This window comes from Rutidosis leptorrhynchoides, chromosome 11, assembly GCF_046630445.1.
Source record: "Rutidosis leptorrhynchoides isolate AG116_Rl617_1_P2 chromosome 11, CSIRO_AGI_Rlap_v1, whole genome shotgun sequence".
NCBI lineage: Eukaryota > Viridiplantae > Streptophyta > Magnoliopsida > Asterales > Asteraceae > Rutidosis > Rutidosis leptorrhynchoides.
Window position 1 is genome coordinate 44,144,729 of NC_092343.1, and position 15,957 is coordinate 44,160,685.

The 15,957-nt window shown below is 37.2% G+C and overlaps 1 protein-coding gene across 1 annotated transcript; it reads left to right on the plus strand.

The window, feature by feature from the left end:
• The first annotated feature begins 8,754 nt into the window (after positions 1-8,754).
• On the plus strand, positions 8,755-9,378 carry LOC139874503 (uncharacterized). The gene has a single exon (XM_071861929.1). The coding sequence runs from the start codon at positions 8,755-8,757 to the stop codon at positions 9,376-9,378; it is 624 nt and encodes a 207-aa protein (XP_071718030.1).
• The last annotated feature ends 6,579 nt before the right edge of the window (positions 9,379-15,957 follow it).

Sequence of the window (15,957 nt, forward strand, 5' to 3'; positions counted from 1 at the left end):
ACGCAAGCTCGTAACATGTCCTCTAAGGTTTGAATTGTACGTTCGCTTTGTCCATCGGTTTGAGGATGATATGCGGTGCTCATGTCTAAACGCGTTCCCAATGCTTCTTGCAAGGTACGCCAAAATCTAGAAACGAAACGGCCATCTCGGTCGGAGATAATCGATAAAGGTACACCGTGTCGGGCTACGATCTCCTTAATGTAAAGTTGTGCAAGTTTCTCCATTTTGTCCGTTTCTTTCATGGCCAGGAAGTGTGCGGATTTGGTGAGACGGTCAACAATAACCCAAATGGTATCATAACCGCCCGTCATTTTTGGTAGTTTGGTGATAAAATCCATCGTTATTCTTTCCCACTTCCATTGCGGGATCTCGGGTTGTTGAAGTAGCTCGGACGGTCTTTGGTGTTCGGCTTTGACTTTGGAACATGTCAAACACTTGGAAACATAAGTAGCTACGTCCCTTTTGATGTTCGGCCACCAATATAGCTGTTTAAGGTCGTGGTACATCTTATTGGCACCGGGGTGAATCGAGTATTGTGACTTATGGGCTTCATCTAAAATAAGGCTTCGTAGGTCCCCATAACTAGGCACCCAAATCCTTCCGGCGTAATATCGGAGTCCGGTCTCCCTAATTTCGAATCGAGAGACGAGAATGTTCAAGAGCTCGTGTGAAAGGTTTTCATCCTTGAGAGCCTCATCTTGGGCTACCCGAATTTGGCTATTAAGGTTTGTATGGATGGTGATGTTTAAGGCTCGGACACGAAGAGGCACCGCTCTTTCTTTTCGACTTAAGGCATCGGCTACTACATTTGCCTTCCCAGGATGGTAACGAAGCTCGCAATCGTAATCGTTTAAGGTTTCAATCCACATTCGTTGTCTCATGTTTAGTTGCTTTTGATCGAAAATGTGTTGGAGACTTTTGTGGTCGGTAAAGATAGTACTCTTGGTTCCATAAAGATAGTGTCTCCACATTTTAAGTGCAAAGACAACGGCTCTGAGTTCGAGATCATGTGTCGTATAGTTTCGTTCATGAATTTTGAGTTGTCGAGAAGCATAAGCAATGACTTTCGTTCGTTGCATCAATACACACCCAAAACCATGTTTCGAGGCATCACAATATACAACAAAGTCATCATTGCCTTCTGGAAGTGACAAGATAGGAGCGGTGGTTAGCTTCGTTTTCAAGATTTGGAATGCGGATTCATGTTCGGTCGCCCAAATGAATTTCTTTCCCTTGTGAGTCAATGCGGTTAGAGGACGTGCAACCAAAGAGAAGTTTTCGATGAATCTACGATAGTACCCGGCGAGACCCAAAAATTGACGAATGTGAGTAGGAGTAGTAGGAGTCTCCCATTTGCTAATGGCTTCGATTTTCGTTGGATCGACTTTAATACCTTGGTCACTTACAACATGACCAAGAAATTGAACTTCCTTTAACCAAAATTCACACTTGGAGAATTTGGCATAGAGTTGTTCTTGTCTTAAAAGTTCAAGCACAAGTCGGAGATGTTGTTCGTGCTCTTCTTCATTTTTAGAATAGATCAATATGTCATCGATGAACACAATAACGAATTTATCGAGATACGGTTTGCATACGCGGTTCATAAGATCCATGAACACCGCCGGTGCGTTAGTGAGACCAAATGGCATGACAAGGAATTCATAACTACCATAACGAGTTCGGAAAGCGGTTTTGGAGACATCTTCCCCCTTAACCCTCAATTGATGATAACCCGAGCGGAGATCGATTTTCGAATATACACAAGACCCTTGTAGTTGATCAAAGAGGTCATCGATGCGAGGAAGAGGATATCGGTTCTTAACCGTTAGTTTATTTAGTTCACGATAATCAATGCACATTCGTAGGGATCCGTCTTTCTTTTTAACAAACAAAATCGGAGCGCCCCAAGGTGAATGGCTAGGTTGGATAAAACCACGATCAAGTAGTTCTTGGATTTGACTTTGCAATTCTTGCATTTCAGATGGAGCGAGTCTATATGGTGCACGTGCTACGGGTGCGGCTCCCGGAATAAGATCGATTTGGAATTCAACCGGTCGATGAGGCGGAAGACCCGGCAATTCGTCGGGAAATACATCGGAATAGTCACTAACAATTGGCACATCATCGATGTGCTTCTCATCGGACTCGACTTTCTTAACGTGAGCAAGGATCGCAAAACACGAAACGAGGTTGAGTCCGGTGCAACTCTTATCGCCATAGACGATCAAAGGTTCACCATTCTCGATAGGAATTCGGATTGCGTTAAGATCACAAAGAATGTGAGATTTCGTTTTGACTAACCAATTCATACCGATTATTACATTAAAGCTTCCTAGTTCCATGGGTATCAAGTCAATTTCAAATTCCTTACCCAAAATGTTTATCGTACACCCTCGGTAATATGTGTCGGCACTTAATAGTTTCCCGTTAGCCACTTCAATGGTATAAGTGGTATCTAATGGAAGAGGTGGAGTGCTAAAAGAATGAGTCAAAGTCTTGGATACAAAGCATTTATCGGCACCCGAATCGAATAAACAAGAGACATAAGAATTGTTGAGAAGAAACGTACCCGTGACTAGTTCAGTGTCATCCCGGGCTTCCTCGGTGTTGATGTTCAAAGCTCGGCCGCGCGTGTTGGGGTTATCTTTCTTCTTTGGGCATGCATTTCTATAATGACCCGTTTGACCACATTCGTAACAAGTGCCCGTCTTTGGTGCATTGGGCCACTTTCGAGCAACGGGAGTGGCACTTTTACAATCGTTGGCCTTATGACCAACTCCTTGGCACCGGTGGCAAATTAACTTGCCACATTCACCAAAGTGATGTTTGTTGCATTTGTTGCAAAGAGATAGGTTCCCGGCATAACCCTTCTTGCCGTCGGAGGTGTAAGGCTTCTTAGCAAAGTTGTTGTTGCTTGATTGGGAGGGTTCCCACTTTCTTTTGTTGCCACCCGATTTATCCTCGGCCTTAGGTGCCGGAACTACGATTTCGTCAACCGTTTCTATCAATTTGCGGGCCATGTTCAAAGCTTCTTGATGATTAGTGGGTTTGGATGACATTACTCCGTGTTTGATGCTCTTTGGAAGACCATCCATGTAAAGTTCAACCCTTAAAGCTTCGGGGTTCACAAGATTTGGGCACATCAAGGCTAGTTCGGAAAATCGTTGATTATAAGCCTTGAGATCATTTCCGATCGCCTTTAAAGTTCTTAGCTCTTGTTCGAGCCTTCGGTTTTCTTCACGAGGGAAATATTCGACAATCATCTTTTCCCTCAAGTCGGCCCAAGAGAGGGCGTGAGCTTCATCGGTACCCACCGATTGTACATAAGTATTCCACCATGTAAGAGCGACACCGGCGAAGGTGTGAGTGGAGTATTTGACCTTATCTTGGTCCCGACAACCGCTTATGCTAAAGACGGCTTCCGTTTTCTCAAACCATCGGGTGAGCACGACCGGTCCCCCGGTTCCATCAAAAGTGTGAGGTTTGCACCCCATGAAAGCTTTATAGGAGCATCCCTCGTTTGAGTTTCCGGCTCCATTATTGTTGTTGTTGTTGTTGTTGTGGTTGTTATTATTATTGTTGTTGGATGAGTGACCGGCCATGGCCGCATCTACGGCGGTGGCTATCATCCGTTCGAGAGCTTGTTCGGGAGTTTCATTGCGGCGTACACGACGAGGAGCCATTGTTCCTTCAAGACACAAGAATATCATTGATTAGTATTCTCAATAATACTAACCGTGATATAGAATAAAGATAAAGAGAAGTTTTTTTCCTCGACTCGCCTTAAATTCTTTATGTCATAATGTCGGAACGTTCATATGAGTCACCGTAATATAATCCCGGAAATTATATTACCCTGATTCATATGTGCATTCGACATCATTTCATATAGTCAAGGTGGCGCGTCAATCAAATTAAACAACGTGAGATTAAGATGAACTAAGAGTAGATATGAGTAGAAGCGTTCGAGTATAAATGCACAAGTAGTCAAGTAATTCCTACTTCAAGTCTATATGCCGGTTGTAGTCTAGACTCACCAATGTACCCTATGACTCGAGGTTGACACCAATGAACTCTAAATCCCTACAACCAACGCTCTGATACCATCTGTAGCGACAGATGGGGTAGAAACCCACCCAGTGCCTTTCCAGATAACCGCTTGGTGACCACTGAGTGTACCTCAGACACTGATTTTACGGCCCGCATTTCTGCCAAACTGCCAACCCTCAAATTCCAAGGGATCGCAAGGGGTAAGAGCCAATGCTTCGTCACAGGTAACACTGTGAGAACCTCCTCTACGATTAACCCGCCAAAAAGCATAGTCCGTATGAGTGCCCGGCCTGACAACCGGCGCGCGTGACTACCTTTACGGCTAAGGTTAAACCAGCTCTGATACCATCTGTAGCGACCCGACCAAATCGTCATTGACGGCGCCGTCTACTTAGGTCCCGTTACGTGGTCATAAGTCTTTAAAACAACGTTTGACCAAAAGATATGTCGCATTCATTTCAAATGTAAAGATTGTTCAAGTTTACAAGAATAGTTCCACCACAAGTTACGATACAAAGTTTTAAGTACAAATGAAACTTATGCGACACAATTTAAAAGTATCCAAAAGACGCTCCATGTATGCATATATACTCGACATCCAATGCAAGTATCAAAATAATGAGCGGAAGCATGAATCATGTATCGTTCAAGGACCTGAGAAAAACATAGAAATCTGTCAACGAAAACGTTGGTGAAATCATAGGTTTAAGTAAGTAAGTACAAGTGAACCACAAGATTTGCATCAATGAAATAATAGTAATACATTCCAAAAGTTTGTTTCACGAGCACCCAATTATCAATGCTTAACATTCCTTCCATTGAACCCCATCACTTAGTGCTAGAACATACACTGTTTCTCGAAAATATATTTCATTCGTAAACGGTAGCGAACCGTTTGAATGAGGGTTTGTCAAACCCATATGGATCCATACAACATAAGTTCTCGCTTACACCCGGCAAGTGTAACTAATGATAATCGAATTGAGGATTTTGTTCTAAACTCGTATGTAGAATGTTTGTTTTCCTGTACTTGTGTTCACTTAGTAAAAGAAATGTTTATGTTTTCTCATCCCAAATGTAAGTTCAAAAAGAGTAAAAGTGGGACTATGATCTCACCTTGAGTGCACGTACGAAAAGTACTTCACAAAATAACGTGTGCGAAGGATAGTGCTAGTCTTGACCTAAACAAATAGGTCGCATCAATAACGGTAAGCACGATAAGTCAAAAATGTTCAATTAGTCCTATGGCTCGTTACGACTCGATTATGTAGCATGTGAAATCAAATTGTCAAGTTTCATGCAAGGTACAAGTATATAAACAAGTTAGGAAGGTTGCATAATCATTTGGTTAAGTTTGACAAAAAGTCAAACTTTGGTCGGTCAAAGTCAACGAAAAAGTCAACACGTTCGGGTTGGGTCCCGAACTATTTTTCTGAGGTTTTTAATCATGTATGAGCATGTTAGGACAAGTTACATGTGAATCGGAGGTGCGTAGCATAGCAAACATTATTCGAAAATTGACAAAGTTGGACAGACCAAAATGGCGCGCCGCGCGGGTATATGGCGCCTGTGCAGAGAGTTCTGGCAATTTTTAAGTTTTATGCACGAACCTAACTTCAAACAATCACCATTTATGATCCGCAAACAATCAAGACAAGTATCTTATACCGTTGGGAAGGTAATTTGACGAGGAAAACAACTAAACACATTTCATCAATCAATCTACCTATTACAACAACCAAAACCGCATCTAATGCTTAACATTAACCGCATACAAGTTCATAAATGCAATTCAATGATTCGGGCAACCAATTTACATGAATGATATGCCGTTTCGAAGGTAATCAAGCATACAATCCAACTAAACACTTACCAATAATAATCCATGGCATTCAATGCATCAAAAGTCCATTTCAAGTTCATCAAACCCTAACCCAAATTCACCAAAATCAATAATCAAGTTCATGAAGTTTTCTAAGGCAACCTACACATCAAATTGAAGCTAGTGATACTAGGAACACAATTAGAACATGAACTTTTAACATCTAACAACATATGATCATCCAAAATTCAAGAACAACACACCAAAAGTCAAGTTCATGCTAGTTACACTAAAACAACGAGATCGAGCATATAAATTACACACACGACATCACAATGAGCCATAGACACTAACTAACACCATTTCAAGTCAAAAACACGAATTTAGAGAAATCTAGAGTTTTAGATATGTTACCCAAACGAGATGAAGTTGGTACCAAAATGAAGAGGATGAAGAGAGGATTACGAATATGTAATTTATTTTGTTGTAAGCCTCCTAGATCGGATTTAGATGATGATTGAATGAATTTGGTAATGGTGTGTGTTCTTGCTAGAGAGAAAGAGAGAGAGATGGAGATGAAAATGAATGGGTGAAAGGGGTTTGACCCTTTGACCTAGTCAAGGGTTTGATCCCTTGTCAAGTTTAGTCCCTCAACTTTCGTTCGGGTGCGTGAATTACCTAAACGAGATAATTTAAAACGCGTATCAACGGGAGATGTTATAAACATATAACGGACTTTATATTAGTATAACGGAAAAGTAAATGGAAAAAGGCGGGATGTTACATATATGTACAAGTAAAAACGACTTTCCTACAGTAAAACATTATTTGCTACAGTAAAAATGACTTTGCTACAGTAAAAAACTATTTGCTACAGTGAAACCGGACTTTGCTACAGTGATTTACTACAGTAAAACACTATTTGCTACAGTGAAACACTATTTGATGTCGGCGAACTAGCAAACAAAAACGGAAAAGGCGGCCATGCGATCGCATGGCAAAAACACTGAAAACTCATGCGATCGCATGGGCAGGTGGGACAGATGGGACAGGTCTGGTCCTATAAATATCGAACGTTTCTGTTTTTCTGTATCCATCTATCTCGCATCTATCTCTCAATATATATTATATTTATATTTATATTTATTATTATTATTATTATTATTATTATTATTATTATTATTATTATTATTATTATTATTATTATTATTATTATTAATCTTAATATTATTAGTAGTATTATTATTAATTAGTATTATACATAAAATACTACGACGAGGTCATGAGCGTGTCACTTTCAAAATATGTTTTCGAGCGCGATAGAGCTAAGGAAATTATGGGTTATTGCTAAGGAGGTTATGGGTAATGTTCGGGGGTATATTTGTGAATCAAATCTAGTGTTTATCATCTCCGTTACATCTACGTACTTTCCTCCAATATTGAATCTCAATATTTATACGTAAGCACTCATATTTTATCTTTTATATATTAATTGTGTATCCATGTCTAGTGCTCGAGTATATATACATTTATATATGCTTGTATGCTAAATTTCGTCGTTAAACAGTTATAATGAATCACGAATTAAATACATATATTACTGGTAAAAGGTATATGGTATACATGTTTTTGGAAAGCTGACGAAAAATCAATAACTATTCATTTAGATATCGAATAATTTTGATGAACGGATTAAAAGATATGATCAACTGAATTACGATTAACGTTAATTGAAATTGCTTTTGAATATGCAATTAAGATTTAAACAACTTGTTTACGAGATTGATAAATTGGATTTTTGAATATTACCAACCGAGTAAATGAATCCTTATATAAGGTACGTCTCGTTTTGTTAAGCTATTGTCAAAATTGACTTTTTGAAACGACTTTGGATAACTTTTGTATGTCGATCTCGAGCATTAGGATTATGATACACTATGAATTGACCTAGCTTGATAGATAATTATTGACCAACATATGTTCTCTAGGTTGAGATCTACGATTATTTGATATTCCGAGTTTCGGTCACATTTTGGTGAACGACTTTATGTGCTGCTAAGGTGAGTTTCATTGATCCCTTTTTAATTGCTTTTTGCAATATATTTTTGGACTGAGAATACATGCACTTTATTTTAAACGCAATGGATACAAGTACATACTAAATTCTACACTGAGTTTGAACCGAAAATCCCTTAGCTTTGGTAACTAGTAACTGCTAGTTATAAGAACTGGTGGGCGCGAGTAGTAGTATATGGATCCATAGGGCTTGATATCCCCGTACGAGCTAGAGCACTAGCCTTTTAATGGACGTATGCTATTTGAGAAGCGTACACGTTGGTTTGCGTGTATTATTAAGATGATTATACAAAGGGTACAAATTATATATACGTTAAAGTTTAGTTACCAGGGCGCTCAATTTCGTAGAATATTTTGATAAACGTTTCTGGATGAAACAACTGAAATCTTGTGATCCACCTTTATATACAGATTATACGAAACATTAAAACTATGAACTCACCAACCTTTGTGTTGACACTTGTTAGCATGTTTATTCTCAGGTTCCCTAGAAGTCTTCTGCTGTTAGTTTATATGTTAGACAAGCTATGTGCATGGAGTCTTACATGGCATATTTTTCCAAGGAAACGTTGCATTCACCAAATCATCACCATGTATCTTATTTTGACTGCATTGTCAACGGAAGTACTATTGTAAACTATTATTTACGGTGATTGTCTATATGTAGAAATCATCAGATGTCGAAAACCTTTGATTTAAATATTCATTTATGGTATGCCTTTTCAAAAGAATGCAATGTTTACAAAACGTATCATATAGAGGTCAAATACCTCGCAATGAAATCGATGAATGACGTGTTCGTCCATATGGATTTGGAGCGATCGTCACAGGGCTATTATTTAGCGGACGGCATATATCCATATTGGTCGACACTTGTGAAATCGTTCAAAAGTACGGTCGAACCAAAATTATTCAAATTCAAATGGTACCAAGAGGCAGCAAGAAAGGATATCGAACGAGCATTCAGTGTACTTCAGGGTCGTTGGGCAATCATTAAACATCCTGCACGACAGTTCTATCTCGAGAAAATCCAATGCATTATGTATACGTGCGTGATTTTACACAATATGATAACTGAAGATAATGGTCGAGCATTTTGTGGGTTAGAGGAGGATTACCAGCCTGCTCGTCGTGCATTATCAATACGAGAAAGGTTTGATACACAACTTCGAATGGACAAAGAATCACGCGATTCTACCATTCATCGGTTTCTTCGAGATCAACTTATCGAACACATATGGAATTTACCACCGAATGCGCGTATCAGATATAACCCAGCATCAGGAACTTCCGCAATTCCCGAGCATGTCAATGACAATGAAGAACCAGGACCTTCGGGAACTAATAACCAAGATGAAGATGAGGAAGAAGACGAAGGCGAGTACGAGGACGAAGATGAAGACAAGTACGAGGACGAAGACGACGAGTAATTTAATTTTTATTAAATGTAATTTTATATTTCGAATATTTAAATTTGTATTTGTTTTTAATAATAATGTAATGTTTAATTAATAAAAAAAATTAAAAAAAAATTATTCCATGACATTGCGTCATGGATGTTAGCGTTTAGTCTTTGGTATGTCATGGGATGAAGGAGAGAAGGTGCTGATGTGGCGCTGATGTGTCAGTCAATTTATCCATAACATTGCGTCATGGATAAGAGTGTTCTAAATACTCGGTAATGTTTTTTCATCGAAAAATTTTATTCTACAAGAAAGTTATGTACGATACAAAATACCGTATATCACCAAATGTTTTGCTGAAAAGATGAGCAAAAGTAATAATCTTAATAAAATCAACCGAAAAGACTATTGACACAAAAGAACATACTAAACATATGACAAGACTTGCAGTTCATTATCGCTATCAAACGTGTCACACAAACTCGCTAGCAATAGCTGACCATGTAAACGCTAATACTTTTTTTGCTAATGAAATAAATAGAAAAACCATAACTCTACATTTATCCATACAACTTTAAATTATACTCGATATAAACTCTATTGAATCATTCTATAGTATACAGACTACAGTGTTGATGAATTTGCGAGTTGCTGCGAGAAGGCTTTGCAATTGCTCATATTGGTATCGGTGTCATTTTTGGCGTTTCGTAACGTTCTCCAACTAGAAAAGACTTTACCGACGTTTTAGTGTGTGGAGTTGTTTTAATGGTTCGTTTACTCAGCTTCTCATTGGATTGGGTGTTTTCTGGCCTTCAAATCCCACCGGAATTTCTCTTTGACGGCGGCTTATGGTGGTTATCACCGTTGGTTGTGGTCCTTTGTTTATTATGTCCTAGGTGGCAGCAGCTTTTGCTTGTGACCTAGTCTGTCGGTTTGCTCTTCTGCTCGACGCCTTGCGCTTTCTTGCCGGATTCTTTTTTTCATGGTCATCTTCCTGGTTAAACCGGGTGACAATTCCCCCTGTTAAAGATCTGGTTTTAGAGCCGATGGTTGCGGGCTACTGTTTTGCGGTTGGGGTTCCGTTTGTGGCGGCTTTTGAAAGTAAGTGGTGCCTATTGTTCTGATTTTCAGTTGATACAACGGTCTTCGGTGTTCTCTTAGTGAGTCGATGTGTTCTTAGGAAATAGTTTAGACGTGTCGGATCTTGGAGTTCTTTTTGACATAGTCTTGGTCATTGCAGAACTGCTCAACAATTTAAAGGTCCCAGACGAAAATAAAAATGGGTCCACATATACGTTAAAACTTTTAGTATATATAAAAAATAATACTCCAATTTATCTATTAATTTACTTACATTGTATTTAACTATTAAAAATAAGGTAATTTAACTTTAATTGATAATTTTTTATTTGATTTAATTAAATATATTGAGAAAAATATTAACATATTCAATATTTCGAGTCTTTCTAAATTTTTGAGTCCTAGGTGACTATCCATCTTGCCTATGCTTGAAGACACCTCTAGGTCATTGTTAATAGTCGTGTTAACTTTGTTCCCAAACTGTTAGTTGTTTGGTTTGGTTTGGGAATTTTTGCTTATTATGTGTCGAATGTTGCAATTATTGATCAAGGCTAAATTATGTTTCATGTTATATTGGTTTGTATTGTGTTCATCTTCGAATTTGTTTTTACATAATATTTATATATATATATATAAATTGTGATAAATTGTGTCAACTTATGATTGGTTGACACCATTTGTTAATAGTAACTTTTTTTTTTTTTTTTTTTTCCAAAACATGATTTGCCCAACACCCCCAAATCACTAACCCAATACCATCCGGATCCCCTGACCCGCTCCACCTACCCGACCCGCATACCCGCTACTGTAGCTAAAGTTTTTTTTCCCTTCAAAACCAACTCGCAACGAAAGCGCGGGCCAAAAAACTAGTTACATATATTAACCGTACAGCCGTACAGGGATAACTTGCGGTTGATACTTGGAATATCTTCAGTTTATTTAATAAGATTTAGTGTATATAATAGGGTACACAATTTTATAATTATTTTCAGAAAAGAAAATCATATTTGAAATCGGGAGAACAGATTACAAATTATGCTTAAAATTGCAACTGTTTATATCTTGATTGTGTTGGATACGCTACAATATAATATGCTTCAACAACGGAAGTTAGGAATTAATATATTTATTGTGGTATATTTTCTCTAGCCCCATTTCCATGAATGAAAGACTCTTTCCCTAGCCCCATTTCCATGAAGGAATTAATATACAGTAAACTTGAAACTGAACTTTATTCCATTTATGTAAAAAAAAAAAATTATTTGGTGACATTGACTCTTCGATTTGCCATTTTTTTTTTTTTTTTACTTATTTGGTGTGATTATAGAATGAAATAATCACTAAAGTGACGTGTGTAATGATATTTATATGTGCAACTAGTGCTTCATTAATTCATATGGATCATCTTATTGAAGCCTGACAACATGGGCCTAAAAGCTTGCAAACTACAGCATGCGTTTTAATGTTTTATTCAATAATCAAATATATCCAATTTCATTTGGAATAAACAGACTTCTGTTTCTTTATGAATACTGAAGTGATGACAATAAAGTACATCATTGCTAAGGTCACTGATTATATGTTAGAGGACCCCATCCTAATGTTATAGATTTCAATAATCTGTTTTCACTTTTTTTTTTTTTTTTTTTTGGAAAGGTAAGCTTGCATCAGTCCGGACCGAAGCCTAGTCATCATTTGCACACACACGCGCTTTCGGACAGGAAACCCGAACCACACTCTGAGGATCCGACCCTTTAACCATCCCGAGGGGCAGGCGGGCCGAATCTTAGTCCCGGAGCGGGTCGGTAAAACCTTCCCTTTGGGCCACCTTCAAGGAATAATATTTCAATTCCTAGAGCGGGTGACGAGGCTCGAACCCGAGACCTCTAGCCCTGCGAGTACACAAGTGTAACCGCGGTACCATTGAAGCAATGCTTCGTTGGTATCTGTTTTCACTTTAATCCGAGGTATCTCCATCCTAAATTAATAATTTGATCATGTATGTTGGGGTTACAATTTTGGGATGATACGAAGAGCAACATTGTTGATTGTTGTATGGAAACAAGAAATTGGACATAACTTAAATGGTATAATCAAATTTCCATGGGTTTGAAATCATGCCTGAAATTTAATTTAGGCTCTAAGAGTCAGTCAAGTCGCCAATAAATCGACGATTGATGTCGACTCAATAGAGTCAGTATTCGTTACAGCAGGGTAATAGATTAGGTTATTCTTCTCGATGTAAGGTTAGTGTGTTTGTTGGTACTTTTGCTGTTCCAGAAATGCCATCAAATGTTATCCAACTAGGTACGTGGTCCGCGCGTTGCGGTGGATTTCGTAATCTTTTTTGTAACTATTTCGTTAATATTTTTGGTACCAAAATCTAAAGCCAATTTGCATATCACACAGATTACCCTACGCATTGTATGAAATGCTAGGAATGTCAGCTACGTTCGTCAGGGTTTAAACATAGAAAATAACGATTGAAATTTAAAATTATCATCGTTATCCGAAGATAACTCAATAAGACATATCTCTATCGACATTGATCGTGATGGTGATAAAGGATACTTTTATATAAAAATATTAATTAAAAATTATAGAAAAGATTAAAAGAGTGATCAATTGCTTACCTGATGGGAAAAATCGATAAAACACCATAAATCGATACACAACATCTTACCCAAAACGGTGATCTAAATAGACCTGAATAAGTATAAACGGTGATCTAAATAGACCTGAATAAGTATAAACAATATCACAATCAAATTCTAGCGCCATCATTGACAATAAACCTGAAGAACAATGGTTAGTTAATTTTATCTGAACGAAACACTAAAGGTTACCAATATTTAAAGAGATGAAACTTCACTGCATTTCCATACTTCACAGACTCCATCAAAATAGCCATCACAGTTGTGTTGTCTGTGTTAGTATGCATAAACGTTTACACTTGGCAATAGATTGTTCTACTCTATTACAAAAGCTAGTGGTAGCAACATTTGATAGTTTACACTTGAAAAAAAAAAAAACACACATTAAATCAAAACTATACCGAATGTTGTTGGCCGGTTTGAGTGGGTCTGCATTGCGTCTGCTATACATCTAGTGTATTCATATTAGAAACCGGAAAAGTATGGAACACAAAAAAATCATAAGGCTGAAATTCAAATCACAAAACCACCCATTTGGCCATTTTCAACATGGAACAATGTTGACTCATTATGTAACTCATCAAGCCACCTGTATTATCACATTTATATTAATATTACATCTAAATACCCATAAGAGAAGATCAATTAAGTCTTAGTCAGAATTACAGAAGAAGCAAACCTCCAAATGCCTCAACTCAATCATGGAGACCTAGATGGTTAGTGCTTTTCTTAGAGAACCCGTCCTTGAGAAAGATCTTGAAGTATATAAACCATTTGTATGTCGATTTAAGCCTGTAAAAATGGAAAATAAGCCATCCTGGTTTAATAGCAGCTTTTAAAGACAAATATAGTAAGATCATAACTTTGGTTAGCAAGATCCCTCGGGCGTGCGAAGAACATCATCAGTGTACTCATGATAGATTGCCAAAACATATAGGACATAGCAAAAAATTTGAAATAGAACACGACTGATGTACCCACAATATTAATGTTAGCAATATAATTACGTTTTTTTTAATCAAACCTAGAGAGTGAATATAGTTATTCTGGCCCATATGCAGATAAAAAGGTCAATTTGTGTAAGTTATTCCTGACCCATATTCAAATGGGTCAATAAATAAGATATCTGAAGTGGATACGGTTTTAAAGTCACCTGCATTAATAATTCCAGGATACGCGTACTCTTTTGCTATTCTTTCTTTTTTGCGTTTCGATTGGGTTAATAAATAACTTATGCAGATTATGATTAATTTTTTTGTAAGTGTTTCGAGTGAACCCTATAGACCCATTTTGACATATACAAATGCTACCAATATTTAAGAACACATGCGACCTGTTGCACGCATTATAGACTTGCACCCGATCTTTCCTTTTACATACCTTCTTTAAGCCAGAATTTTTCAGCCTTAGTATCGATACGACAATACTTTGCTTTGAAGAAGAAACTTTGTCAACTTCAGCTTCTCATTCACCCAATGTGATACAATAGTGCATGTAACAACGCTGTATGTAGCCCAATACAAAACAAAACAGGTGAATAATGTCCATAAATGTAACGCAAACAGATTCACATACTACCTTAGCTATATTTAGCCAGTATGTTTAGGACTACATTAATAAAGAACACCAAAGGTCAGCCAACTATTATACAAAGTTGTTTTTATTTATTTATCTCTGTAGATGTTAGTGATGTTTGCTAAATGAATCAGTCCAAGACCAATAACACAGTCACATCACCAGTTCTCAAATGCGCATATCATCAACACCACGAATACTAAAAGTAAATAAAAGAACTTTTGTGATCCAAAAAGTTGATATATTCATTACACAAAGCAGAATTTTATCCTAAAACCAATTAGTTACTGTGATTTAGTGGACAACAAACGAATTAACTAAAATAATTATCTAATACCACATACAGACATAAATATCGACATAGATGAACCTTTGTTCAAAGTCCATATTAAAATTGATTCACAGTAAACATGTATGCCTAATTATCTATATAAGCAAGCTGAAACATTGAGCATTAGAAAGCCTCTTAGAGCAATGACCACAATTTAATCTTTTATATATATATATATATATATATATATATATATATATATATATATATATATATATATATATATAACCCTAGAACATGGCTATGTTTCATCAAATAATGAAACTGTCGATATATACATAACGATGAACAATAAGATCCCAGCTAAAATGATGACACAAAAGCAGTTCTGCAGTTACACAAACCCTAGTTATTAACTAAAATCGTTATTATAATCAACAAAATAGATAAAGTTTCGTATAAATCTTCTGAACCCATATTGCCATTTCCCCCCAAAAGTGAGGGTTAGGGTGTTGTACATGTAACTGTTTTTCCAGTATATATAAAATGGGTAAGACAACACTTGGGAAGAATGTCTGATTATTATTTTTTTAAAGTATTTGTTATGCGTTATATAGAACTGTGGATGATTATAAGGTTTTTAATTAACCGTTGTTCTCATTAACCCAACATGCAATTGATGATGAATGGCTTTGGAAGGAGATTATAACCCTCCAGGTCGAAGTGTGTCGCTTGGTCGTTCCACAATGTAAAAATAGAATATGTCAGCCTTATTTACAACAGGGAAAATGGGCATATTATATAGCAGTTGGCATAAGTTTTATCAACTTAAGAAGAACAAAAATCACCAAAAATATAACTTAAGCCATACACATTTAGAACCTATTTAAAGAAATTGAGATCATAGAATAGAAAATACCTTCATTTGTTGGTGTCACCAACAACAAATTACAATGAGGCTCTATACTACTGGTACGTGTTGGCAGTCGTGAACGAAACAACTGAAGAACAACCGGTAGCTAAATA

Excerpts from the sequence above, each read along its gene's own strand:
- LOC139874503 (XM_071861929.1), top strand. The coding sequence starts at position 8,755 with ATGGATTTGGAGCGATCGTCACAGGGCTATTATTTAGCGGACGGCATA.